This window comes from Heptranchias perlo, unplaced genomic scaffold (assembly GCF_035084215.1).
Source record: "Heptranchias perlo isolate sHepPer1 unplaced genomic scaffold, sHepPer1.hap1 HAP1_SCAFFOLD_193, whole genome shotgun sequence".
Lineage (NCBI taxonomy): Eukaryota > Metazoa > Chordata > Chondrichthyes > Hexanchiformes > Hexanchidae > Heptranchias > Heptranchias perlo.
The window spans coordinates 69,282-95,297 of record NW_027139198.1 but is presented as its reverse complement, the minus strand read 5'-3'; the positions used below and the strand labels follow the sequence as shown (position 1 = coordinate 95,297).

Genomic DNA, 26,016 nt, shown 5'->3' with positions numbered 1-26,016 from the left:
GTCTGTGTTCCATGTGAAGTGTCTGTGTTCCATGTGGTGTCTGTGTTCCATGTGAAGTGTCTGTGTTCCATGTGGTGTCTGCGTTCCATGTGAAGTGTCTGTGGTCCATGTGCAGTGTCTGTGTTCCATGTGAAGTGTCTGTGTTCCATGTGAATTGTCTGCGTTCCATGTGCAGTGTCTGTGTTCCATGTGAAGTGTCTGTGTTCCATGTGAATTGTCTGCGTTCCATGTGAAGTGTCTGTGTTCCATGTGAAGTGTCTGTGTTCCATGTGAAGTGTCTGTGTTCCATGTGAAGTGTCTGCGTTCCATGTGCAGTGTATGTGTTCCATGTGCAGTGTCTGTGTTCCATATGCAGTGTCTGTGTTCCATGTGCAGTGTCTGTGTTCCATGTGAAGTGTCTGTTTTCCATGTGGTGTCTGTGTTCCATGTGAAGTGTCTGTGTTCCATGTGAAGTGTCTGTGTTCCATGTGAAGTGTCTGTGTTCCATGTGAAGTGTCTGCGTTCCATGTGCAGTGTAAGTGTTCCATGTGAAGTGTCTGCATTTCATGTGCAGTGTATGTGTTCCATGTGAAGTGTCTGTGTTCCATGTGCAGTGTCTGTGTTCCATGTGAAGTGTCTGTGTTCCATGTGGTGTCTGTGTTCCATGTGAAGTGTCTGTGTTCCATGTGGTGTCTGTGTTCCATGTGAAGTGTCTGTGTTCCATGTGAAGTGTCTGTGTTCCATGTGAAGTGTCTGTGTTCCATGTGAAGTGTCTGTCTTCCATGTGAAGTGTCTGTGTTCCATGTGGTGTCTGTGTTCCATGTGAAGTGTCTGTGTTCCATGTGAAGTGTCTGTGTTCCATGTGGTGTCTGTGTTCCATGTGAAGTGTCTGCGTTCCATGTGAAGTGTCTGTGTTCCATGTGAAGTGTCTGTGTTCCATGTGGTGTCCATGTTCCATGTGAAGTGTCTGTGTTCCATGTGAAGTGTCTGTGTTCCATGTGGTGTCTGTGTTCCATGTGAAGTGTCTGCGTTCCATGTGAAGTGTCTGTGTTCCATGTGAAGTGTCTGCGTTCCATGTGAAGTGTCTGTGTTCCATGTGCAGTGTCTGTATTCCATGTGACGTGTCTGCGTTCCATGTGAAGTGTCTGTGTTCCATGTGAAGTGTCTGTGTTCCATGTGGTGTCTGTGTTCCATGTGAAGTGTCTGTGTTCCATGTGAAGTGTCTGTGTTCCATGTGGTGTCTGTGTTCCATGTGCAGTGTCTGCGTTCCATGTGAAGTGTCTGTGTTCCATGTGAAGTGTCTGCGTTCCATGTGAAGTGTCTGTGTTCCATGTGAAGTGTCTGCGTTCCATGTGAAGTGTCTGTGTTCCATGTGAAGTGTCTGTGTTCCATGTGGTGTCTGTGTTCCATGTGAAGTGTCTGCGTTCCATGTGAAGTGTCTGTGTTCCATGTGGTGTCTGTGTTCCATGTGAAGTGTCTGCGTTCCATGTGAAGTGTCTGTGTTCCATGTGGTGTCTGTGTTCCATGTGAAGTGTCTGTGTTCCATGTGAAGTTGCTGTGTTCCATGTGAAGTGTCTGTGTTCCATGTGGTGTCTATGTTCCATGTGAAGTGTCTGTGTTCCATGTGAAGTGTCTGTGTTCCATGTGAAGTGTCTGTGTTCCATGTGAAGTGTCTGCGTTCCATGTGAAGTGTCTGTGTTCCATGTGAAGTGTCTGTGTTCCATGTGAAGTGTCTGTGTTCCATGTGCAGTGTCTGTGTTCCATGTGAAGTGTCTGTGTTCCATGTGAAGTGTCTGTGTTCCATGTGCAGTGTAAGTGTTCCATGTGCAGTGTCTGTGTTCCATGTGCAGTGTAAGTGTTCCATGTGAAGTGTCTGTGTTCCATATGCAGTGTCTGTGTTCCATGTGCAGTGTAAGTGTTCCATGTGAAGTGTCTGTGTTCCATGTGCAGTGTCTGTGTTCCATGTGAAGTGTCTGTGTTCCATGTGAAGTGTCTGTGTTCCATGTGAAGTGTCTGTGTTCCATGTGAAGTGTCTGTGTTCCATGTGTAGTGTCTGTGTTCCATGTGAAGTGTCTGTGTTCCATGTGAAGTGTCTGTGTTCCATGTGCAGTGTCTGTGTTCCATGTGAAGTGTCTGCGTTCCATGTGCAGTGTCTGTGTTCCATGTGAAGTGTCTGTGTTCCATGTGGTGTCTGTGTTCCATGTGAAGTGTCTGTGTTCCATGTGGTGTCTGTGTTCCATGTGAAGTGTCTGTGGTCCATGTGCAGTGTCTGTGTTCCATGTGAAGTGTCTGTGTTCCATGTGAAGTGTCTGTGTTCCATGTGAAGTGTCTGCGTTCCATGTGAAGTGTCTGTGTTCCATGTGGTGTCTGTGTTCCATGTGAAGTGTCTGTGTTCCATGTGAAGTGTCTGCTTTCCATGTGAAGTGTCTGCGTTCCATGTGCAGTGTCTGTGTTCCATGTGAAGTGTCTGTGTTCCATGTGAAGTGTCTGCGTTCCATGTGCAGTGTATGTGTTCCATGTGCAGTGTCTGTGTTCCATGTGCAGTGTATGTGTTCCATGTGCAGTGTCTGTGTTCCATGTGCAGTGTCTGTGTTCCATGTGAAGTGTCTGTGTTCCATGTGCAGTGTCTGTGTTCCATGTGAAGTGTCTGTGTTCCATGTGGTGTCTGTGTTCCATGTGAAGTGTCTGTGTGCCATGTGCAGTGTCTGTGTTCCATGAGAAGTGTCTGCGTTCCATGTGAAGTGTCTGCATTCCATGTGCAGTGTCTGTGTTCCATGTGAAGTGTCTGTGTTCCATGTGAAGTGTCTGCGTTCCATGTGCAGTGTATGTGTTCCATGTGCAGTGTCTGTGTTCCATGTGCAGTGTATGTGTTCCATGTGCAGTGTCTGTGTTCCATGTGCAGTTTCTGTGTTCCATGTGAAGTGTCTGTGTTCCATGTGCAGTGTCTGTGTTCCATGTGAAGTGTCTGTGTTCCATGTGGTGTCTGTGTTCCATGTGAAGTGTCTGTGTTCCATGTGAAGTGTCTGTGTTCCATGTGGTGTCTGTGTTCCATGTGAAGTGTCTGTGTTCCATGTGCAGTGTCTGTGTTCCATGTGGTGTCTGTGTTCCATGTGAAGTGTCTGCGTTCCATGTGAAGTGTCTGTGTTCCATGTGAAGTGTCTGTGTTCCATGTGAAGTGTCTGTGTTCCATGTGCAGTGTCTGTGTTCCATGTGAAGTGTCTGTGTTCCATGTGAAGTGTCTGTGTTCCATGTGAAGTGTCTGTGTTCCATGTGGTGTCTGTGTTCCATGTGCAGTGTCTGTGTTCCATGTGCAGTGTCTGTGTTCCATGTGAAGTGTCTGTGTTCCATGTGAAGTGTCTGTGTTCCATGTGAAGTGTCTGTGTTCCATGTGAAGTGTCTGCATTTCATGTGCAGTGTCTGTGTTCCATGTGAAGTGTCTGTGTTCCATGTGGTGTCTGTGTTCCATGTGAAGTGTCTGTGTTCCATGTGAAGTGTCTGTGTTCCATGTGGTGTCTGTGTTCCATGTGAAGTGTCTGTGTTCCATGTGCAGTGTCTGTGTTCCATGTGAAGTGTCTGTGTTCCATGTGAAGTGTCTGTGTTCCATGTGAAGTGTCTGCGTTCCATGTGAAGTGTCTGTGTTCCATGTGAAGTGTCTGTGTTCCATGTGAAGTGTCTGTGTTCCATGTGAAGTGTCTGTGTTCCATGTGAAGTGTCTGTGTTCCATGTGAAGTGTCTGCGTTCCATGTGAAGTGTCTGTGTTCCATGTGAAGTGTCTGCGTTCCATGTGCAGTGTCTGTGTTCCATGTGAAGTGTCTGTGTTCCATGTGAAGTGTCTGTGTTCCATGTGAAGTGTCTGTATTCCATGTGAAGTGTCTGTGTTCCATGTGGTGTCTGTGTTCCATGTGAAGTGTCTGTGTTCCATGTGGTGTCTGTGTTCCATGTGAAGTGTCTGTGTTCCATGTGAAGTGTCTGTGTTCCATGTGGTGTCTGTGTTCCATGTGAAGTGTCTGTGTTCCATGTGCAGTGTCTGTGTTCCATGTGAAGTGTCTGTGTTCCATGTGAAGTGTCTGTGTTCCATGTGCAGTGTCTGTGTTCCATGTGAAGTGTCTGTGTTCCATGTGAAGTGTCTGTGTTCCATGTGAAGTGTCTGTGTTCCATGTGGTGTCTGTGTTCCATGTGAAGTGTCTGTGTTCCATGTGCAGTGTCTGTGTTCCATGTGAAGTGTCTGTGTTCCATGTGAAGTGTCTGTGTTCCATGTGCAGTGTCTGTGTTCCATGTGAAGTGTCTGTGTTCCATGTGAAGTGTCTGCATTTCATGTGCAGTGTCTGTGTTCCATGTGAAGTGTCTGTGTTCCATGTGAAGTGTCTGTGTTCCATGTGAAGTGTATGTGTTCCATGTGGTGTCTGTGTTCCATGTGAAGTGTCTGTGTTCCATGTGAAGTGTCTGTGTTCCATGTGGTGTCTATGTTCCATGTGAAGTGTCTGTGTTCCATGTGCAGTGTATGTGGTCCATGTGAAGTGTCTGTGTTCCATGTGAAGTGTCTGTGTTCCATGTGCAATGTCCGCGTTCCATGTGCAATGTCCGTGTCCCATATGCAGTGTCCCAGTTCTACGTGCAGTGTCCGTGTTCCATGTTCCATGTTCCATGTGCAGTGTTTGTGTTCCATGTTCCATGTGCAGTGTCCATGTTCCATGTTCCATGTGCAGTGTCTGTGTTCCATGTGCAGTGTCCCAGTTCAACATTCAGTGTCCGTGTTCCATATTCCATGTGCAGTGTCCCCGTTCCATGTGCAGTGTCTGTGTTCCATGTTCCATGTGCAGTGTCCATGTTCCATGTTCCATGTGCAGTGTCTGTGTTCCATGTTCCATGTGCAGTGTCTGAGTTCAACATGCAGTGTCTATGTTCCATGTGCAGTGTCCATGTTCCATGTGCAGTGTCTGTGTTCCATGTGAAGTGTCTGTGTTCCATGTGAAGTGTCTGCGTTCCATGTGGTGTCTGTGTTCCATGTGAAGTGTCTGTGTTCCATGTGGTGTCTGTGTTCCATGTGAAGTGTCTGTGGTCCATGTGCAGTGTCTGTGTTCCATGTGAAGTGTCTGCGTTCCATGTGAAGTGTCTGCGTTCCATTTGCAGTGTCTGTGTTCCATGTGAAGTGTCTGTGTTCCATGTGAAGTGTCTGCGTTCCATGTGTAGTGTATGTGTTCCATGTGCAGTGTCTGTGTTCCATGTGCAGTGTAGGTGTTCCATGTGCAGTGTCTGTGTTCCATGTGCAGTGTCTGTGTTCCATGTGCAGTGTCTGTGTTCCATGTGAAGTGTCTGTGTTCCATGTGGTGTCTGTGTTCCATGTGAAGTGTCTGTGTTCCATGTGCAGTGTCTGTGTTCCATGTGAAGTGTCTGCGTTCCATGTGAAGTGTCTGCGTTCCATGTGCAGTGTCTGTGTTCCATGTGAAGTGTCTGTGTTCCATGTGAAGTGTCTGCGTTCCATGTGCAGTGTATGTGTTCCATGTGCAGTGTCTGTGTTCCATGTGCAGTGTCTGTGTTCCATGTGCAGTGTCTGTGTTCCATGTGAAGTGTCTGCGTTCCATGTGTAGTGTATGTGTTCCATGTGCAGTGTCTGTGTTCCATGTGCAGTGTAGGTGTTCCATGTGCAGTGTCTGTGTTCCATGTGCAGTGTCTGTGTTCCATGTGCAGTGTCTGTGTTCCATGTGAAGTGTCTGTGTTCCATGTGGTGTCTGTGTTCCATGTGAAGTGTCTGTGTTCCATGTGCAGTGTCTGTGTTCCATGTGAAGTGTCTGCGTTCCATGTGAAGTGTCTGCGTTCCATGTGCAGTGTCTGTGTTCCATGTGAAGTGTCTGTGTTCCATGTGAAGTGTCTGCGTTCCATGTGCAGTGTATGTGTTCCATGTGCAGTGTCTGTGTTCCATGTGCAGTGTCTGTGTTCCATGTGAAGTGTCTGCGTTCCATGTGAAGTGTCTGTGTTCCATGTGCAGTGTCTGTGTTCCATGTGAAGTGTCTGTGTTCCATGTGGTGTCTGTGTTCCATGTGAAGTGTCTGTGTTCCATGTGAAGTGTCTGTGTTCCATGTGGTGTCTGTGTTCCATGTGAAGTGTCTGTGTTCCATGTGCAGTGTCTGTGTTCCATGTGAAGTGTCTGTGTTCCATGTGCAGTGTCTGTGTTCCATGTGAAGTGTCTGTGTTCCATGTGAAGTGTCTGTGTTCCATGTGAAGTGTCTGTGTTCCATGTGCAGTGTCTGTGTTCCATGTGAAGTGTCTGTGTTCCATGTGAAGTGTCTGTGTTCCATGTGAAGTGTCTGTGTTCCATGTGGTGTCTGTGTTCCATGTGCAGTGTCTGTGTTCCATGTGAAGTGTCTGTGTTCCATGTGAAGTGTCTGTGTTCCATGTGAAGTGTCTGTGTTCCATGTGGTGTCTGTGTTCCATGTGCAGTGTCTGTGTTCCATGTGCAGTGTCTGTGTTCCATGTGAAGTGTCTGTGTTCCATGTGAAGTGTCTGTGTTCCATGTGCAGTGTCTGTGTTCCATGTGAAGTGTCTGTGTTCCATGTGAAGTGTCTGTGTTCCATGTGCAGTGTCTGTGTTCCATGTGAAGTGTCTGTGTTCCATGTGAAGTGTCTGCATTTCATGTGCAGTGTCTGCGTTCCATGTGAAGTGTCTGTGTTCCATGTGAAGTGTCTGCGTTCCATGTGAAGTGTCTGTGTTCCATGTGAAGTGTCTGTGTTCCATGTGAAGTGTCTGTGTTCCATGTGGTGTCTGTGTTCCATGTGAAGTGTCTGTGTTCCATGTGAAGTGTCTGCGTTCCATGTGAAGTGTCTGTGTTCCATGTGAAGTGTCTGCGTTCCATGTGAAGTGTCTGTGTTCCATGTGAAGTGTCTGTGTTCCATGTGAAGTGTCTGTGTTCCATGTGAAGTGTCTGCGTTCCATGTGAAGTGTCTGTGTTCCATGTGAAGTGTCTGTGTTCCATGTGGTGTCTGTGTTCCATGTGAAGTGTCTGTATTCCATGTGAAGTGTCTGTGTTCCATGTGCAGTGTATGTATTCCATGTGAAGTGTCTGCGTTCCATGTGAAGTGTCTGTGTTCCATGTGAAGTGTCTGCGTTCCATGTGAAGTGTCTGTGTTCCATGTGAAGTGTCTGTGTTCCATGTGGTGTCTGTGTTCCATGTGAAGTGTCTGTGTTCCATGTGCAGTGTCTGTGTTCCATGTGAAGTGTCTGTGTTCCATGTGAAGTGTCTGTGTTCCATGTGCAGTGTCTGTGTTCCATGTGAAGTGTCTGTGTTCCATGTGAAGTGTCTGTGTTCCATGTGAAGTGTCTGTGTTCCATGTGGTGTCTGTGTTCCATGTGAAGTGTCTGTGTTCCATGTGCAGTGTCTGTGTTCCATGTGAAGTGTCTGTGTTCCATGTGAAGTGTCTGTGTTCCATGTGCAGTGTCTGTGTTCCATGTGAAGTGTCTGTGTTCCATGTGAAGTGTCTGCATTTCATGTGCAGTGTCTGTGTTCCATGTGAAGTGTCTGTGTTCCATGTGAAGTGTCTGTGTTCCATGTGAAGTGTATGTATTCCATGTGGTGTCTGTGTTCCATGTGAAGTGTCTGTGTCCCATGTGATGTGTCTGTGTTCCATGTGGTGTCTATGTTCCATGTGAAGTGTCTGTGTTCCATGTGCAGTGTATGTGGTCCATGTGAAGTGTCTGTGTTCCATGTGAAGTGTCTGTGTTCCATGTGCAATGTCCGCGTTCCATGTGCAATGTCCGTGTCCCATATGCAGTGTCCCAGTTCTACGTGCAGTGTCCGTGTTCCATGTTCCATGTTCCATGTGCAGTGTTTGTGTTCCATGTTCCATGTGCAGTGTCCATGTTCCATGTTCCATGTGCAGTGTCTGTGTTCCATGTGCAGTGTCCCAGTTCAACATTCAGTGTCCGTGTTCCATATTCCATGTGCAGTGTCCCCGTTCCATGTGCAGTGTCTGTGTTCCATGTTCCATGTGCAGTGTCCATGTTCCATGTTCCATGTGCAGTGTCTGTGTTCCATGTTCCATGTGCAGTGTCTGAGTTCAACATGCAGTGTCTATGTTCCATGTGCAGTGTCCATGTTCCATGTGCAGTGACCGCTTTCCACGTGCAGTGTCCCAGTTTGATGTGCAGTGTCCATGTTCCATGTGCAGTGTCCGCATTCCATATGCAGAGTCCGTGTTCCATGTTCCATGTGCAGTGTCTGTGTTCCATGTGTCGTGTCCATGTTCCATGTGCAGTGTCCCAGTTCGACATGGTGTACATGTTCCATATTCCATGTGCAGTGTCTGCGTTCCATATGCAGTGTCCATGTTCCATGTTCCATGTGAAGTGTCTGTGTTCCATGTTCCATGTGCAGTGTCTGTGTTCGACATGCAGTGTCTATGTTCCATGTGCAGTGTCCATGTTCCATGTGCAGTGACCGCTTTCCACGTGCAGTGTCCCAGTTTGATGTGCAGTGTCCATGTTCCATGTGCAGTGTCTGCATTCCATGTGCAGAGTCCGTGTTCCATGTTCCATGTGCAGTGTCCGTGTTCCATGTGTAGTGCCCGTGTTCCACGTGCAGTGTCCATGTTCCATGTGTAGTGTCTGTGTTCCATGTGCAGTGTCCGTGTTCCATGTGCAGTGTCCATGTTCCGTGTTCAATGTCTGTGTTTTGTGTGCAGTGTCTGTGTTCCGTGTGGTGTCCGTGTTCCAAGTGCAATGTCCTCGTTCCATGTGCAATGCCCATGTTCCATTTTCCATGTGCAATGTCCACGTTCCATGTGCAATGCCCGTGTTCCATGTTCCATGTGCAATGTCGTGATAGCCCCATGGGTTAGAGCCTCCCCCTGCCCCCACCTTGTAAGGGACAGGGGGAGGCTCTACCCCATGGGGCTATCACGAGATGGAAACCCAATATAACCGGGTCCCGGCCCAATTTCATAAAGTTTTGGCAGACTCCCATCTGCCAGAAGAGCCACGGATTTTCAACCCCCAAGTTTAAAAATGATAATATATAGGTCGGAGATCACTGCTTGTAATATTAGCAGACGAGCATTAAACGTGGATGTGTGACATTCCTCTGCCGCTACTTGAAAATGAACGGGTAAAGGTTTCAATTAAAAAACGTGTAACACCATCATCAACAATAGTCATTCCAAGACGTTAAAAGGTTAATGAAAATGCATGAGATATTTTCGATGTTTGCCCCTTTTTCTGCTGATAGCTGAATATCTACAGTGCTCACTCACCAGGTCTCATAGTTAATGGTAATCGATTCGCCTGGGCCTATCCAGTCACCATTGCTGAGTGTGCACTGGCACTTTGATGCTTTAACACAATTACCATGAACATCCAGGTATGTGCGAGATGGACAGATACAGCCATCGACTGGGATGTCAATCGCAGTGCATTCAAAGTCTCGATCAGATAGTGACACGCAGGTTCGATCACATGCTCTGGCGTTGTAACTAAAAACTTGATGATCAGGGCACATAATTTCTGAAAAAGATATACAATGGATTAAAAATACATTCAAACCCCTCTCTCAGCCTTTCTTTCCCACAGCCTCCTGTAGTTTACTCTAACAGAGAGGCTATATAAAAGACCACAGTGCAACCCTCGGAGAAATTACATATTTTAGCCATTTATTTCATATCCCCTGCCGGAGGACTCCCATAGAAATCTCAGGCGCACTTTCACAAGACATTCCATCATACAATTAATTTCTCAGCAGCTCTCTGTAGGTTTGCCATCCCTCTAGGATTGTCCTGGAGTCTTAAAACAGTGGCCTCCGAGCAGTGAGGCATAAAAAAAAGGTGTTTTTTTTTACCATTTTCTTTGAATGCTTTTGTTTATTAGTTATAAAATTATTGGAGATGGGAAAAAATGGGGCAGAGCGATTGGAGGCATGAGGCCATGTGATGAAACTTCCAGGAATACGTCCAACCCATGTTCCATGTCAACCCCAGCTCTCAAACAGCACTCTCAGTCCCAATCACTGTCTAGTGACTCCTGATAGACAAAGCACATTGTGAAGATACTTGGTGGGGACAGGATCTGGCTTTGCCAGCCTCTAACATAAATTCCGACACATTGGAGCCCAGTCAGTACGTTAGCATTTACTGACATAAATCAGCACAACTGGGTCCCCTATTACCCACTTACTCGTCTGCTGCTCCTAAGTTCAGTCGCCTACGTACGAGATAGACGCCATTCCTCCTGCCAGTGTTTTCCGAGCAGCAATAGCCCAGATTGCTGCCTACATACACTCTACATGGGGACTCCCACTTACAGTATGCACAGGCGGCAATCCAAGCATTAGTGCTGGGACGCACTGGTAGGAAGAGCAGGGCCTGCCTGGAGCTTAAGAAACTGTACTCGGGTTGGAGTAAGGGGTGGGGGTGAATTGTAGGCAAGTGGAATGGGGAATGGTCGGCAATAGGAGAGGAGGGTGGAATGTTTGATCGGGGAAGAATGCACGGCAAGGGGAGGGGAAGAATATCTAGCAGTGGGAAAGGAATGGAAAGCAGTGAAAGAGAAATGGATGGAAAGGACGTGGATAAGGAAAGGATATAAACTGGGAGCAGCACGAGACTTAGAGGTGGGGAGGAGAAGGGTGATGTTGGGAGCAGTGCTTTGATGAGGAGAGGACCAGCATTAGCTGAGGAGGAATAGGGAGGGAGAGTAGCAGCACGGACTGTGGTGAAGAGTGGCAGCACGGACTGTGGTGAAGAGTGGCAGCACGGACTGTGGGGAAGAGTGGCAGCACGGACTGTGGGGAAGAGTGGCAGCACGGACTGTGGTGAAGAGTGGCAGCACGGACTGTGGTGAAGAGTGGCAGCACGGACTGTGGTGAAGAGTGGCAGCACGGACTGTGGTGAAGAGTGGCAGCACGGACTGTGGTGAAGAGTGGCAGCACGGACTGTGGTGAAGAGTGGCAGCACGGACTGTGGTGAAGAGTGGCAGCACGGACTGTGGTGAAGAGTGGCAGCACGGACTGTGGTGAAGAGTGGCAGCACGGACTGTGGTGAAGAGTGGCAGCACGGACTGTGGTGAAGAGTGGCAGCACGGACTGTGGTGAAGAGTGGCAGCACGGACTGTGGTGAAGAGTGGCAGCACGGACTGTGGTGAAGAGTGGCAGCACGGACTGTGGTGAAGAGTGGCAGCACGGACTGTGGTGAAGAGTGGCAGCACGGACTGTGGTGAAGAGTGGCAGCACGGACTGTGGTGAAGAGTGGCAGCACGGACTGTGGTGAAGAGTGGCAGCACGGACTGTGGTGAAGAGTGGCAGCACGGACTGTGGTGAAGAGTGGCAGCACGGACTGTGGTGAAGAGTGGCAGCACGGACTGTGGTGAAGAGTGGCAGCACGGACTGTGGTGAAGAGTGGCAGCACGGACTGTGGTGAAGAGTGGCAGCACGGACTGTGGTGAAGAGTGGCAGCACGGACTGTGGTGAAGAGTGGCAGCACGGACTGTGGTGAAGAGTGGCAGCACGGACTGTGGTGAAGAGTGGCAGCACGGACTGTGGTGAAGAGTGGCAGCACGGACTGTGGTGAAGAGTGGCAGCACGGACTGTGGTGAAGAGTGGCAGCACGGACTGTGGTGAAGAGTGGCAGCACGGACTGTGGTGAAGAGTGGCAGCACGGACTGTGGTGAAGAGTGGCAGCACGGACTGTGGTGAAGAGTGGCAGCACGGACTGTGGTGAAGAGTGGCAGCACGGACTGTGGTGAAGAGTGGCAGCACGGACTGTGGTGAAGAGTGGCAGCACGGACTGTGGTGAAGAGTGGCAGCACGGACTGTGGTGAAGAGTGGCAGCACGGACTGTGGTGAAGAGTGGCAGCACGGACTGTGGTGAAGAGTGGCAGCACGGACTGTGGTGAAGAGTGCCAGCACGGACTGAGGTGAAGAGTGGCAGCACGGACTGTGGTGAAGAGTGGCAGCACGGACTGTGGTGAAGAGTGGCAGCACGGACTGTGGTGAAGAGTGGCAGCACGGACTGTGGTGAAGAGTGGCAGCACGGACTGTGGTGAAGAGTGGCAGCACGGACTGTGGTGAAGAGTGGCAGCACGGACTGTGGTGAAGAGTGGCAGCACGGACTGTGGTGAAGAGTGGCAGCACGGACTGTGGTGAAGAGTGGCAGCACGGACTGTGGTGAAGAGTGGCAGCACGGACTGTGGTGAAGAGTGGCAGCACGGACTGTGGTGAAGAGTGGCAGCACGGACTGTGGTGAAGAGTGGCAGCACGGACTGTGGTGAAGAGTGGCAGCACGGACTGTGGTGAAGAGTGGCAGCACGGACTGTGGTGAAGAGTGGCAGCACGGACTGTGGTGAAGAGTGGCAGCACGGACTGTGGTGAAGAGTGGCAGCACGGACTGTGGTGAAGAGTGGCAGCACGGACTGTGGTGAAGAGTGGCAGCACGGACTGTGGTGAAGAGTGGCAGCACGGACTGTGGTGAAGAGTGGCAGCAGGGACTGTGGTGAAGAGTGGCAGCACGGACTGTGGTGAAGAGTGGCAGCACGGACTGTGGTGAAGAGTGGCAGCACGGACTGTGGTGAAGAGTGGCAGCACGGACTGTGGTGAAGAGTGGCAGCACGGACTGTGGTGAAGAGTGGCAGCACGGACTGTGGTGAAGAGTGGCAGCACGGACTGTGGTGAAGAGTGGCAGCACGGACTGTGGTGAAGAGTGGCAGCACGGACTGTGATGAAGAGTGGCAGCACGGACTGTGGTGAAGAGTGGCAGCATGGACTGTGGTGGAGTGGCAGCACGGACTGTGGTGAAGAGTGGCAGCACAGACTGTGGTGAAGAGTGGCAGCATGGACTGTGGTGAAGAGTGGCAGCATGGACTGTGGTGAAGAGTGGCAGCATGGACTGTGGTGAAGAGTGGCAGCATGGACTGTGGTGAAGAGTGGCAGCATGGACTGTGATGAAGAGTGGCAGCACGGACTGTGGTGAAGAGTGGCAGCACAGACTGTGGTGAAGAGTGGCAGCACAGACTGTGGTGAAGAGTGGCAGCACGGACTGTGGTGAAGAGTGGCAGCACGGACTGTGGTGAAGAGTGGCAGCACGGACTGTGGTGAAGAGTGGCAGCACAGACTGTGGTGAAGAGTGGCAGCACGGACTGTGGGGAAGAGTGGCAGCACGGACTGTGGTGAAGAGTGGCAGCACGGACAGTGGTGAAGAGTGGCAGCACGGACTGTGGTGAAGAGTGGCAGCACGGACTGTGGTGAAGAGTGGCAGCACGGACTGTGGTGAAGAGTGGCAGCATGGACTGTGGTGAAGAGTGGCAGCACGGACTGTGGTGAAGAGTGGCAGCACGGACTGTGGTGAAGAGTGGCAGCACGGACTGTGGTGAAGAGTGGCAGCACGGACTGTGGTGAAGAGTGGCAGCACGGACTGTGGTGAAGAGTGGCAGCATGGACTGTGGTGAAGAGTGGCAGCACGGACTATGGTGAAGAGTGGCAGCACGGACTGTGGTGAAGAGTGGCAGCACGGACTGTGGTGAAGAGTGGCAGCACGGACTGTGGTGAAGAGTGGCAGCACGGACTGTGGTGAAGAGTGGCAGCACGGACTGTGGTGAAGAGTGGCAGCACGGACTGTGGTGAAGAGTGGCAGCACGGACTGTGGTGAAGAGTGGCAGCACGGACTGAGGTAAAGAGTGGCAGCACGGACTGTGGTGAAGAGTGGCAGCACGGACTGTGGTGAAGAGTGGCAGCACGGACTGTGGTGAAGAGTGGCAGCACGGACTGTGGTGAAGAGTGGCAGCATGGACTGTGGTGAAGAGTGGCAGCACGGACTGTGGTGAAGAGTGGCAGCATGGACTGTGGTGAAGAGTGGCAGCATGGACTGTGATGAAGAGTGGCAGCACGGACTGTAGTGAAGAGTGGCAGCATGGACTGTGGTGGAGTGGCAGCACGGACTGTGGTGAAGAGTGGCAGCACAGACTGTGGTGAAGAGTGGCAGCATGGACTGTGGTGAAGAGTGGCAGCACGGACTGTGGTGAAGAGTGGCAGCACGGACTGTGGTGAAGAGTGGCAGCACGGACTGTGGGGAAGAGTGGCAACACGGACTGTGGTGAAGAGTGGCAGCACGGACTGTGGTGAAGAGTGGCAGCACGGACTGTGTTGAAGAGTGGCAGCACGGACTGTGGTAAAGAGTGGCAGCACGGACTGTGGTGAAGAGTGGCAGCACGGACTGTAGTGAAGAGTGGCAGCACGGACTGTGGTGAAGAGTGGCAGCACGGACTGTGGTGAAGAGTGGCAGCACGGACTGTGGTGAAGAGTGGCAGCACAGACTGTGGTGAAGAGTGGCAGCACGGACTGTGGGGAAGAGTGGCAGCACAGACTGTGGTGAAGAGTGGCAGCACGGACTGTGGTGAAGAGTGGCAGCACAGACTGTGGTGAAGAGTGGCAGCACGGACTGTGGTGAAGAGTGGCAGCACAGACTGTGGTGAAGAGTGGCAGCACGGACTGTGGTGAAGAGTGGCAGCACGGACTGTGGTGAAGAGTGGCAGCACGGACTGTGGTGAAGAGTGGCAGCACGGACTGTGGTGAAGAGTGGCAGCACGGACTCTGGTGAAGAGTGGCAGCACGGACTGTGGTGAAGAGTGGCAGCATGGACTGTGGTGAAGAGTGGCAGCACGGACTGTGGTGAAGAGTGGCAGCACGGACTGTGTTGAAGAGTGGCAGCACGGACTGTGGGGAAGAGTGGCAGCACGGACTGTGGTGAAGAGTGGCAGCATGGACTGTGGTGAAGAGTGGCAGCACGGACTGTGGTGAAGAGTGGCAGCACGGACTGTGGAGGGAGCAGGTATGAGTACTAGTTTGAACAGGGGAAGAAGAGTACCAACTTAACTGGGTTGGGGATTGAGAAGAGTGTTTGTTAAAGTGAAGGGAGAGGAGGGAGTCGAATGCTGTATGAACTGGGAGGGTTGATTATCCTGGGCCTGTGCAGGTAGATGAGCTAAAGGTGAGCTGCGCTCAGAATCAGCTCCGAGCTCCCCGATTTCTTGTTGGGACTAATTTTAATACTGAGTATTTTGTGGGCGGATGCTGCATGCTGTGATTGAGTGCTGGTATCGAAGTCTGTGGCAGTACAAAGGGCTTTCAGGAGCTCTTTGATGAAGTCTATTCTGGGAACCCTGGGCATATTTGGAAAACTGCAGAACATAAATGCCCTGCAACGTTTCTTGATCATTTCACTGCTGGGGCGTTTTCTGCTAATTATATTGCCATGGAGCAAGAATTAGTAACTGCATTTATCAGACTGTATTCATTTCTCAAAATACCAGGAGGAACAGAAAAATCAGGGGCCCCAGCTTTGACAATGAGTCAGCCATGGCTCAAGTCCCACTTCAGAGCTATCCGAGACGAACACTTCAGTGCAGTACCGAGGGAGTGGTGCACTGTCAGAGGTGCCATCTTAAAGGGGACATTAAACTAAGGCCCCATCTGCCTTCTCAGGAGCACGTAAAAGATCTCATGGTATTATTCGAAGAAGATCAGGGCAGCTCTGCACAGTGTCCTGGCCAATATTTATCCCTCAACCAACACAACAGATTATCTGATTATTTATCTCATCGCGGTTTGTGGGATCTTGCTGTGCGCAAATTGCCCGCCGCGTTTCCTACATCACAACAGTGATTACGCTTCAAAAGCACTTCATTGGCTGTAAAGCGTTTTGGAACATCTTAAGGTCATGAAACTTTCTTCAAACGACCCACTGCTGCGGGAGCTGGAGGAGAGCAGTGATGTTCTATTTCCCTGCCATTTCTGTAAGGTGCTCAAGGCAGTGGCCTGCCGTGCATGGCAAGAGGTGGCGGAGGCAATCAAGGCAGGAACACTAACCATGGGACGTGTCTCCAGAAAGGAAGAAATTCAATGATCTCACCAGGAGGGGATAAGCAAATCTGACCCATTTCACCTCTTGCACTGTAAGTGCACCATCTGACTATCATGTTATCTCCCCACCTTCCACGTAGTTATTCCCCCCCCCCTCCAATTATAGTTGTGTTCCCATCAGAAGCCATGGACCACTTCACACCAACTCTCATGATGACTCCTCCTGCCCATCCACTCTTGACAAGTACTGGTAAAGGCAGCCTGCTGCTTTCACCTTCCTCCGACAGCAGATGCAGGGTCAACCTTCTCGCCTTGCAGTCCATAGGAAGAGGCCTCCATTACTTTGGGTGGGTTGCTAGGCCTTAACTAATCTGCAGATAACCAAGTTTTCTTTCAGTCTCTGCAGGGGAAATGCAGAGACATATGACGGCCAATGAAGGAGATCCACCTATATTGCATGAAAACAGGGCCCCACAGGTACAGGGCTCAAACTCGCAGGAGGAGACAGGAGATGGGGAGCTGGGGGGGTCTTCCTCAGGTGCAGAATTGGTACCACCCTGTTCTTAAGTTCCCTCCAATCATCATAATGTCCCCAAAGATCATTCAGCAGCATTACATTACATGGAAAGTTAAAGGTTTGCAGAATATAGGTTGGAAAGCAGTCCACAGGAAGGCCTATTACCATGGTTCCTCTTTACATGCTCACAGGTAAAGCACAGTAAGCAGGTGCCAAACCCCCAACAGAGCCTGCAACAGGCACCTTGTCACAATTTCACGGTTTGGCAAACAGCAGGTCTAAGGGAATCTGGATCGATAAATGGGCGATGCACCAAACACAGGAGGCCAGGAGGAAGAGGAAGATGAAGAGGAAGCACCTTCGTGGAGGGGGAAGGTCATCATTTCTCACCGCTGCAGGGGCTGTGGACCCGTATCTCCATGACACTGCTTTCAAAAGAAGAATGCGATTGGAACATGAAAGATTGATGCAGTTTTTGGTACTGCTCCTTTCAACTTTTACTCCATGGTGACAAGAGTAGAGGGTTCCCGTCCCACATGCCCGAATGGTCTTGACATCACAGCCTCTTTCCCAGCATCCCATAGTGGTGTGGATGGGCCCGGGGGTAAATGCGTGGGCTTCATTGTACCTTTGTCGGGATGCATTGGAAGAAGCCTGAAGGTTTGGGTGAGGTGGTCATGAGACATGCTAAGAGTGGGTGACCAGGGTTCCCTAGCAGGTTTGGGTGAGGTGGTCATGAGACATGCTAAGAGTGGGTGACCACGGTTCCCTAGCAGGTTTGGGTGGGATGGTCATGAGACATGCTAAGAGTGGGTGACCAGGGATCCCTAGCAGGTTTGGGTGAGATGGTCATGAGACATGCTAAGAGTGGGTGACCAGGGATCCCTAGCAGGTTTGGGTGAGATGGTCATGAGACATGCTAAGAGTGGGTGACCACGGTTCCCCAGCAGCCATTTGGTCCCTGGGTTTATTCAAATGATAGTGGAACAGTAGGTGGCTTCAGAATGAAGGAACTGTGTGAGCTACCAGGAAACCTGGCTGGCACTTGCATAATTTGTGACAATGGGTGAGACACCAGCTGGACATTGATGGATTAATAGCCCTTTCTGTCCATATAAGGAGCACTCCTCTCCACAGGAGCTTGAAGGGTGACACGTGTCCCTTCAATCCTACCATGGACTTGCAGGAATCCAGCAGGTCAAGAAAACCCAAGTTCCTGTGATTACTATTCCCTGGGCACCACGGGGAAATACTATATATTGGTTGGACCTCACAAATAAAGCATCTGTGACCTACTGCATTCTCTGGTGCACTGCCGACTGGTTAATGCAAGCAAAGTCCCCGGTGGCCCCATGAAAGCCATGACTGGAGGGCATGGTCACCTTGCTGGTCACGGGTAGCACTGTGCTGGGCCTGACAGTGCGGCTGCAGCTCATGCCACTGCAAGTCAGACAGCTGCCCCACTACTTACCTGCTGAACCTAAGCTTCTGTAAGCACTGTTCCTCACTTAGATGTAGAAAGATCCTGTGCAGACAATATCTTCGGACAATAGGATACATCTTGAAGGTGCCCTCCTCCTCTGGTACTGCTTCAACTTCCGAGCATCTAAAAGGGCTTCCTGCTCATCTTCCTCCCAATAACTCACGGATAGGGGTTTCCCAAAAGGACCCCATCCTGGTGACCTATGAACTGGCTTCCCAGCACTTACAAATTAGACCCGAGATTACCTCCATAAGGTAACGAGGTTCTATCTTTAACAAGATTGGACAAGAATTAATTGTCATTCTCCCCAAACTATGCTGCCATACCTCTCCCCGTTTTAAATTCAACCCCGCAGCCCTCAGACTGCTGTCAATGATGCCGCGGTGCCCTGGTTTAATGTAGCAGCCCAGTACCTGACTTAAAACCGCAGCAAATGGGCTCACAGATCATTGTCACATCGTAAGACCCACCAAGTCCCCTGTGTAACATAGAACGATCTCCGTCTGACACGACGAAGCATTGGTCCACTCTGAACCGCGACTGGGAATTCAGGGGCGGCCCCATGGCAGTGAAGAATAGGTGCTGCTGGGGCAATGAGACCAAGAACGTCGGTCCCAGTGTCGGTCTCAAAGGGTGGGAGCGAGATGGGGTTCAATATCTCTGTCTACTGGGCTTGGACGGGGAGAGTGCCTTTGTGAAAAGGGGGAGTGGGGAGGTCAGATGTCGGACTGTTTAGGAACTTATGGGTCTGATGAAAATCCAATTATCACAATGTTTGTTTTTTAACAATGAAAATCTATCAATTAGCAAGAATAAAAGGGCTCAAAATGAACCAGAGCATTGACACACCCGTGACTCTGTGAGTACTGACACACTCCCGGGACCCCTGTGAGTACTGACACACTCCTGGGACTCCTGTGAGTACTGACACACTCCCGGGACTCCTGTGAGTACTGACACACTCCCGGGACTCCTATGAGTACTGACACACTCCCGGGACTCTGTGAGTACTGACACACTCCCGGGACTCTGTGAACACTGACACACTCCCGGGACTCCTGTGAGTACTGACACACTCCCGGGACTCCTGTGAGTACTGACACACTCCTGGGACCCCTGTGAGTACTGACACACTCCCGGGACTCTGTGAGTACTGACACACTCCCGGGACTCCTGTGAGTACTGACACACTCCTGGGACCCCTGTGAGTACTGACATACTCCCGGGATCCCTGTGAGGACTGACACACTCCTGGGACCCCTGTGAGTACTGACACACTCCCGGGACTCCTGTGAGTACTGACACAATCCCGGGACTCCTGTGAGTACTGACACACTCCCGGGACCCCTGTGAGTACTGACACACTCCTGGGACCCCTGTGAGTACTGACACACTCCCGGGACCCCTGTGAGTACTGACACACTCCTGGGACCCCTGTGAGTACTGACACACTCCCGGGACTCCTATGAGTACTGACACACTCCCGGGACTCCTGTGAGTAATGACACACTCCCGGGACTCCTGTGAATACTGACACACTCCCGGGACTCCTGTGAGTACTGACACACTCCCGGGACTCCTGTGAGTACTGACACACTCCCGGGACTCCTGTGAGTACTGACACACTCCCGGGACTCCTGTGAGTACCGACACACTCCCGGGACTCCTGTGAGTACTGACACACTCCCGTGACCCCTGTGAGTACTGACACACACCCGTGACTCTGTGAATACTGACACACTCCCGGGACTCTTGTGAGTACTGACACACTCCCATGACTCCTGTGAGTACTGACACACTCCCATGACTCCTGTGAGTACTGACACACTCCCGGGACTCCTGTGAGTACTGACACACTCCCGGGACTCCTGTGAGTACTGACACACTCCCGGGACTCCTGTGAGTACTGACACACTGCCGGGACTCCTGTGAGTACTGACACACACCCGTGACTCTATGAGTACTGACACATTCCCGGGACTCTTGTGAGTACTGACACACTCCCGTGACTCCTGTGAGTACTGACACACTCCCGGGACTCCTGTGAGTACTGACACACTCCCGGGACTCCTGTGAGTACTGACACACACCCGTGACTCTGTGAGTACTGACACACTCCTGGGACACCTGTGAGTACTGACACACTCCCGGGACTCTTGTGAGTACTGACACACTCCCGGGACTCCTGTGAGTACTCACACACTCCCGGGACTCCTGTGAGTACTGACACACACCCGTGACTCTGTGAGTACTGACACACTCCCGGGACTCCTGTGAGTACTGACACACTCCCGGGACTCTTGTGAGGACTGACACACTCCCGGGACTCCTGTGAGTACTGACACACACCCGTGACTCTGTGAGTACTGACACACTCCTGGGACTCCTGTGAGTACTGACACACTCCCGGGACTCTTGTGAGTACTGACACACACCAGGGACTCCTGTGAGTACTGACACACACCCGTGACTCTGTGAGTACTGACACACTCCCGGGACTCCTGTGAGTACTGACACACTCCCGGGACCCCTGTGAGTACTGACACACTCCCGGGACTCCTGTGAGTACTGACACACTCCCGGGACCCCTGTGAGTACTGACACACTCCTGGGACCCCTGTGAGTACTGACACACTCCTGGGACCCCTGTGAATACTGACACACTCCTGGGACTCCTGTGAGTACTGACACACTCCTGGGACTCCTGTGAGTACTGACACACTCCCCGGACCCCTGTGAGTACTGACACACTCCTGGGACTCCTGTGAGTACTGACACACTCCTGGGACTCCTGTGAGTACTGACACACTCCCGGGACTCCTGTGAGTACTGACACACTCCCGGGACTCCTGTGAGTACTGACACATTCCCGGGACTCCTGTGAGTACTGACACACTCCCGGGACTCCTGTGAGTACTGACACACTACCGTGACCCCTGTTAGTACTGACACACTCCCGGGACTCCTGTGAGTACTGACACACTCCCGGGACTCCTGTGAGTACTGACACACACCCGTGACTCTGTGAGTACTGACACACTCCCGGGAGTCTTGTGAGTACTGACACACTCCCGTGACTCCTGTGAGTACTGACACACTCCCGGGACTCCTGTGAGTACTGACACACTCCCGGGAGTCTTGTGAGTACTGACACACTCCCGTGACTCCTGTGAGTACTGACACACTCCCGTGACCCCTGTGAGTACTGACACACTCCCGGGACTCCTGTGAGTACTGACACACTCCCGGGACTCCTGTGAGTACTGACACACTCCCGGGACTCCTGTGAGTACTGACACAATCCTGGGACACCTGTGAGTACTGACACACTCCCGGGATCCCTGTGAGTACTGACACACTCCCGGGAATCCTGTGAGTACTGACACACTCGCGGGACTCCTGTGAGTACTGACACACACCCGTGACTCTGTGAGTACTGACACCCTCCCGGGACTCCTGTGAGTACTGACACACTCCCGGGACTCTTGTGAGGACTGACACACTCCCGGGACTCCTGTGAGTACTGACACACTCCCGGGACTCTTGTGAGTACTGACACACACCAGGGACTCCTGTGAGTACTGACACACACCCGTGACTCTGTGAGTACTGACACACTCCTGGGACCCCTCTGAGTAATGACACACTCCCGGGACTCCTGTGAGTACTGACACACACCCGTGACTCTGTGAGTACTGACACACTCCTGGGAACCCTGTGAGTACTGACACACTCCTGGGACTCCTGTGAGTACTGACACACTCCCGGGACTCCTGTGAGTACTGACACACACCCGTGACTCTGTGAGTACTGACACACTCCTGGGACCCCTGTGAGTACTGACACACTCCTGGGACTCCTGTGAGTACTGACACACTCCCGGGACTCCTGTGAGTACTGACACACTCCCGGGACTCCTGTGAGTACTGACACACTCCCGGGACTCATGTGAGTACTGACACACTCCCGTGACTCCTGTGAGTACTGACACACTCCAGGGACTCCTGTGAGTACTGACACACTACCGGGACTCATGTGAGTACTGACACACTCCCGGGACTCCTGTGAGTGCTGACACACTCCCGGGACTCTTGTGAGTACTGACACACTCCCGGGACTCTTGTGAGTACTGACACACTCCCGGGACTCCTGTGAGTACTGACACACACCCGTGACTCTGTGAGTACTGACACACTCCCGGGACTCCTGTGAGTACTGACACACTCCCGGGACTCTTGTGAGGACTGACACACTGCCGGGACTCCTGTGAGTACTGACACACTCCCGGGACTCTTGTGAGTACTGACACACACCAGGGACTCCTGTGAGTACTGACACACACCCGTGACTCTGTGAGTACTGACACACTCCTGGGACCCCTGTGAGTACTGACACACTCCCGTGACTCCTGTGAGTACTGACACACACCCGTGACTCTGTGAGTACTGACACACTCCTGGGACTCCTGTGAGTACTGACACACTCCCGGGACTCCTGTGAGTACTGACACACACCCGTGACTCTGTGAGTACTGACACACTCCTGGGACCCCTGTGAGTACTGACACACTCCCCGGACCCCTGTGAATACCGACACACTACTGGGACCCCTGTGAGTACTGACACACTCCTGGGAACCCTGTGAGTAGTGACACACTCCTGGGACCCCTGTGAGTACTGACACACTCCTGGGACCCCTGTGAGTACTGACACACTCCCCGGACCCCTGTGAGTGCTGACACACTCCCCGGACCCCTGTGAGTACAGACACACACCCGTGACTCCGGTGAGTACGGACACACTCCTGGGACCCCTGTGAGTACTGACACACTCCTCGGACCCCTGTGAGTACTGACACACTCCTGGGACCCCTGTGAGTACTGACACACTCCTGGGACCCCTGTGAGTACTGACACACTCCCCGGACCCCTGTGAGTACTGACACACTCCTGGGACCCCTGTGAGTACTGACACACTCCTGGGACCCCTGTGAGTACTGACACACTCCTGGGAACCCTGTGAGTACTGACACACTCCTGGGACTCCTGTGAGTACTGACACACTCCCGGGACTCCTGTGAGTACTGACACACACCCGTGACTCTGTGAGTACTGACACACTCCTGGGACCCCTGTGAGTACTGACACACTCCTGGGACTCCTGTGAGTACTGACACACTCCCGGGACTCCTGTGAGTACTGACACACTCCCGGGACTCCTGTGAGTACTGACACACTCCCGGGACTCATGTGAGTACTGACACACTCCCGTGACTCCTGTGAGTACTGACACACTCCAGGGACTCCTGTGAGTACTGACACACTACCGGGACTCATGTGAGTACTGACACACTCCCGGGACTCCTGTGAGTACTGACACACACCCGTGACTCTGTGAGTACTGACACAATCCTGGGACACCTGTGAGTACTGACACACTCCCGGGACTCTTGTGAGTACTGACACACTCCCGGGACTCTTGTGAGTACTGACACACTCCCGGGACTCCTGTGAGTACTGACACACACCCGTGACTCTGTGAGTACTGACACACTCCCGGGACTCCTGTGAGTACTGACACACTCCCGGGACTCTTGTGAGGACTGACACACTGCCGGGACTCCTGTGAGTACTGACACACTCCCGGGACTCTTGTGAGTACTGACACACACCAGGGACTCCTGTGAGTACTGACACACACCCGTGACTCTGTGAGTACTGACACACTCCTGGGACCCCTGTGAGTACTGACACACTCCCGTGACTCCTGTGAGTACTGACACACACCCGTGACTCTGTGAGTACTGACACACTCCTGGGACTCCTGTGAGTACTGACACACTCCCGGGACTCCTGTGAGTACTGACACACACCCGTGACTCTGTGAGTACTGACACACTCCTGGCACCCCTGTGAGTACTGACACACTCCCCGGACCCCTGTGAATACCGACACACTACTGGGACCCCTGTGAGTACTGACACACTCCTGGGAACCCTGTGAGTAGTGACACACTCCTGGGACCCCTGTGAGTACTGACACACTCCTGGGACCCCTGTGAGTACTGACACACTCCCCGGACCCCTGTGAGTGCTGACACACTCCCCGGAACCCTGTGAGTACAGACACACACCCGTGACTCCGGTGAGTACGGACACACTCCTGGGACCCCTGTGAGTACTGACACACTCCTCGGACCCCTGTGAGTACTGACACACTCCTGGGACCCCTGTGAGTACTGACACACTCCTGGGACCCCTGTGAGTACTGACACACTCCCCGGACCCCTGTGAGTACTGACACGCTCCTGGGACCCCTGTGAGTACTGACACACTCCTGGGACCCCTGTGAGTACTGACACACTCCAGGGACCCCTGTGAGTACTGACACACTCCTCGGACCCCTGTGAGTACTGACACACTCCTGGGACCCCTGTGAGTACTGACACACTCCCCGGACCTCTGTGAGTACTGACACACTCCCCGGACCCCTGTGAGTACTGACACACTCCTCGGACCCCTGTGAGTACTGACACACTCCTGGGACCCCTGTGAGTACTGACACACTCCTGGGACCCCTGTGAGTACTGACACACACCTGTGACCCCTGTTAGTACTGACACACTCCTGGGACCCCTGTGAGTACTGACACACTCCCCGGACCCCTGTGAGTACTGACACTCCCCTGGGACCCCTGTGAGTACTGACACACTCCCCGGACCCCTGTGAGTACTGACACACTCCCCGGACCCCTGTGAGTACTGACACACTCCCCGGACCCCTGTGAGTACTGACACACTCCTGGGACCCCTGTGAGTAGTGACACACTCCTGGGACCCCTGTGAGTACTGACACACTCCCCGGATCCCTGTGAGTACTGACACACTCCCCGGACCCCTGTGAGTACTGACACACTCCTGGGACCCCTGTGAGTACAGACACACTCACCGGACCCCTGTGAGTACTGACACACTCCTGGGACCCCTGTGAGTACTGACACACTTCTGGGACCCCTGTGAGTACTGACAAACTCCCGGGACCCCTGTGAGTACTGACACACTCCCCGGACCCCTGTGAGTACTGACACACTGCCCGGACCCCTGTGAGTACTGACACACTCCTGGGACCCCTGTGAGTACTGACACACTCCTCGGACCCCTGTGAGTACTGACACACTCCCCGGACCCCTGTGAGTACTGACACACTCCTGGGACCCCTGTCAGTACTGACACACACCTGTGACCCCTGTGAGTACTGACACACTCCTGGGACCCCTGTGAGTACTGACACACTCCTGGGACCCCTGTGAGTACTGACACACTCCCCGGACCCCTGTGAATACCGACACACTCCTGGGACCCCTGTGAGTACTGACACACTCCTGGGACCCCTGTGAGTACTGACACACTCCTGGGACCCCTGTGAGTTCTGACACACTCCCCGGACCCCTGTGAGTACTGACACACTCCTGAGACCCCTGTGAATACTAACACATTCCTGGGACCCTTGTGAGTACTGACACACTCCCCGGACCCCTGTGAGTACTGACACTCTCCTGGGACCCCTGTGAGTACTGACACACTCCTGGGACCCCTGTGAGTACTGACACACTCCCCGGACCCCTGTGAGTACTGACACACTCCTGGGACCCCTGTGAGTACTGACACAATCCTGGGACCCCTGCGAGTACTGACACACTCCCCGGACCCCTGCGAGTACTGACACACTCCCCGGACCCCTGTGAGTTCTGACACACTCCCCGGACCCCTGTGAGTACTGACACACTCCCCGGACCCCTGTGAGTACTGACACACTCCTGGGAACCCTGTGAGTACTGACACATCCCGGGACCCCTGTGAGTACTGACACACTCCTGGGACCCCTGTGAGTACTGACACACTCCTGGGACCCCTGTGAGTACTGACACACTCCTCGGACCCCTGTGAGTACTGACACACTCCTGGGACCCCTGTGAGTACTGACACACTCCTGGGACCCCTGTGAGTACTGACACACACCTGTGACCCCTGTTAGTACTGACACACTCCTGGGACCCCTGTGAGTACTGACACACTCCCCGGACCCCTGTGAGTACTGACACTCCCCTGGGAGCCCTGTGAGTACTGACACACTCCCCGGACCCCTGTGAGTACTGACACACTCCCCGGACCCCTGTGAGTACTGACACACTCCCCGGACCCCTGTGAG

At 52.4% G+C, this 26,016-nt stretch overlaps 1 protein-coding gene across 1 annotated transcript in view; it reads right to left on the bottom strand.

Moving 5' to 3' along the window:
• The window catches only part of LOC137309946 (mucin-6-like), a 316,057-nt gene that overhangs the window by 242,609 nt on the left and 47,432 nt on the right, over window positions 1-26,016 (bottom strand). Inside the window, exon 10 of the mRNA XM_067977944.1 lies at window positions 9,222-9,471. Coding sequence (XP_067834045.1) covers window positions 9,222-9,471 — 250 coding nt within the window. The remainder of the gene's footprint in view (window positions 1-9,221; window positions 9,472-26,016) is intronic.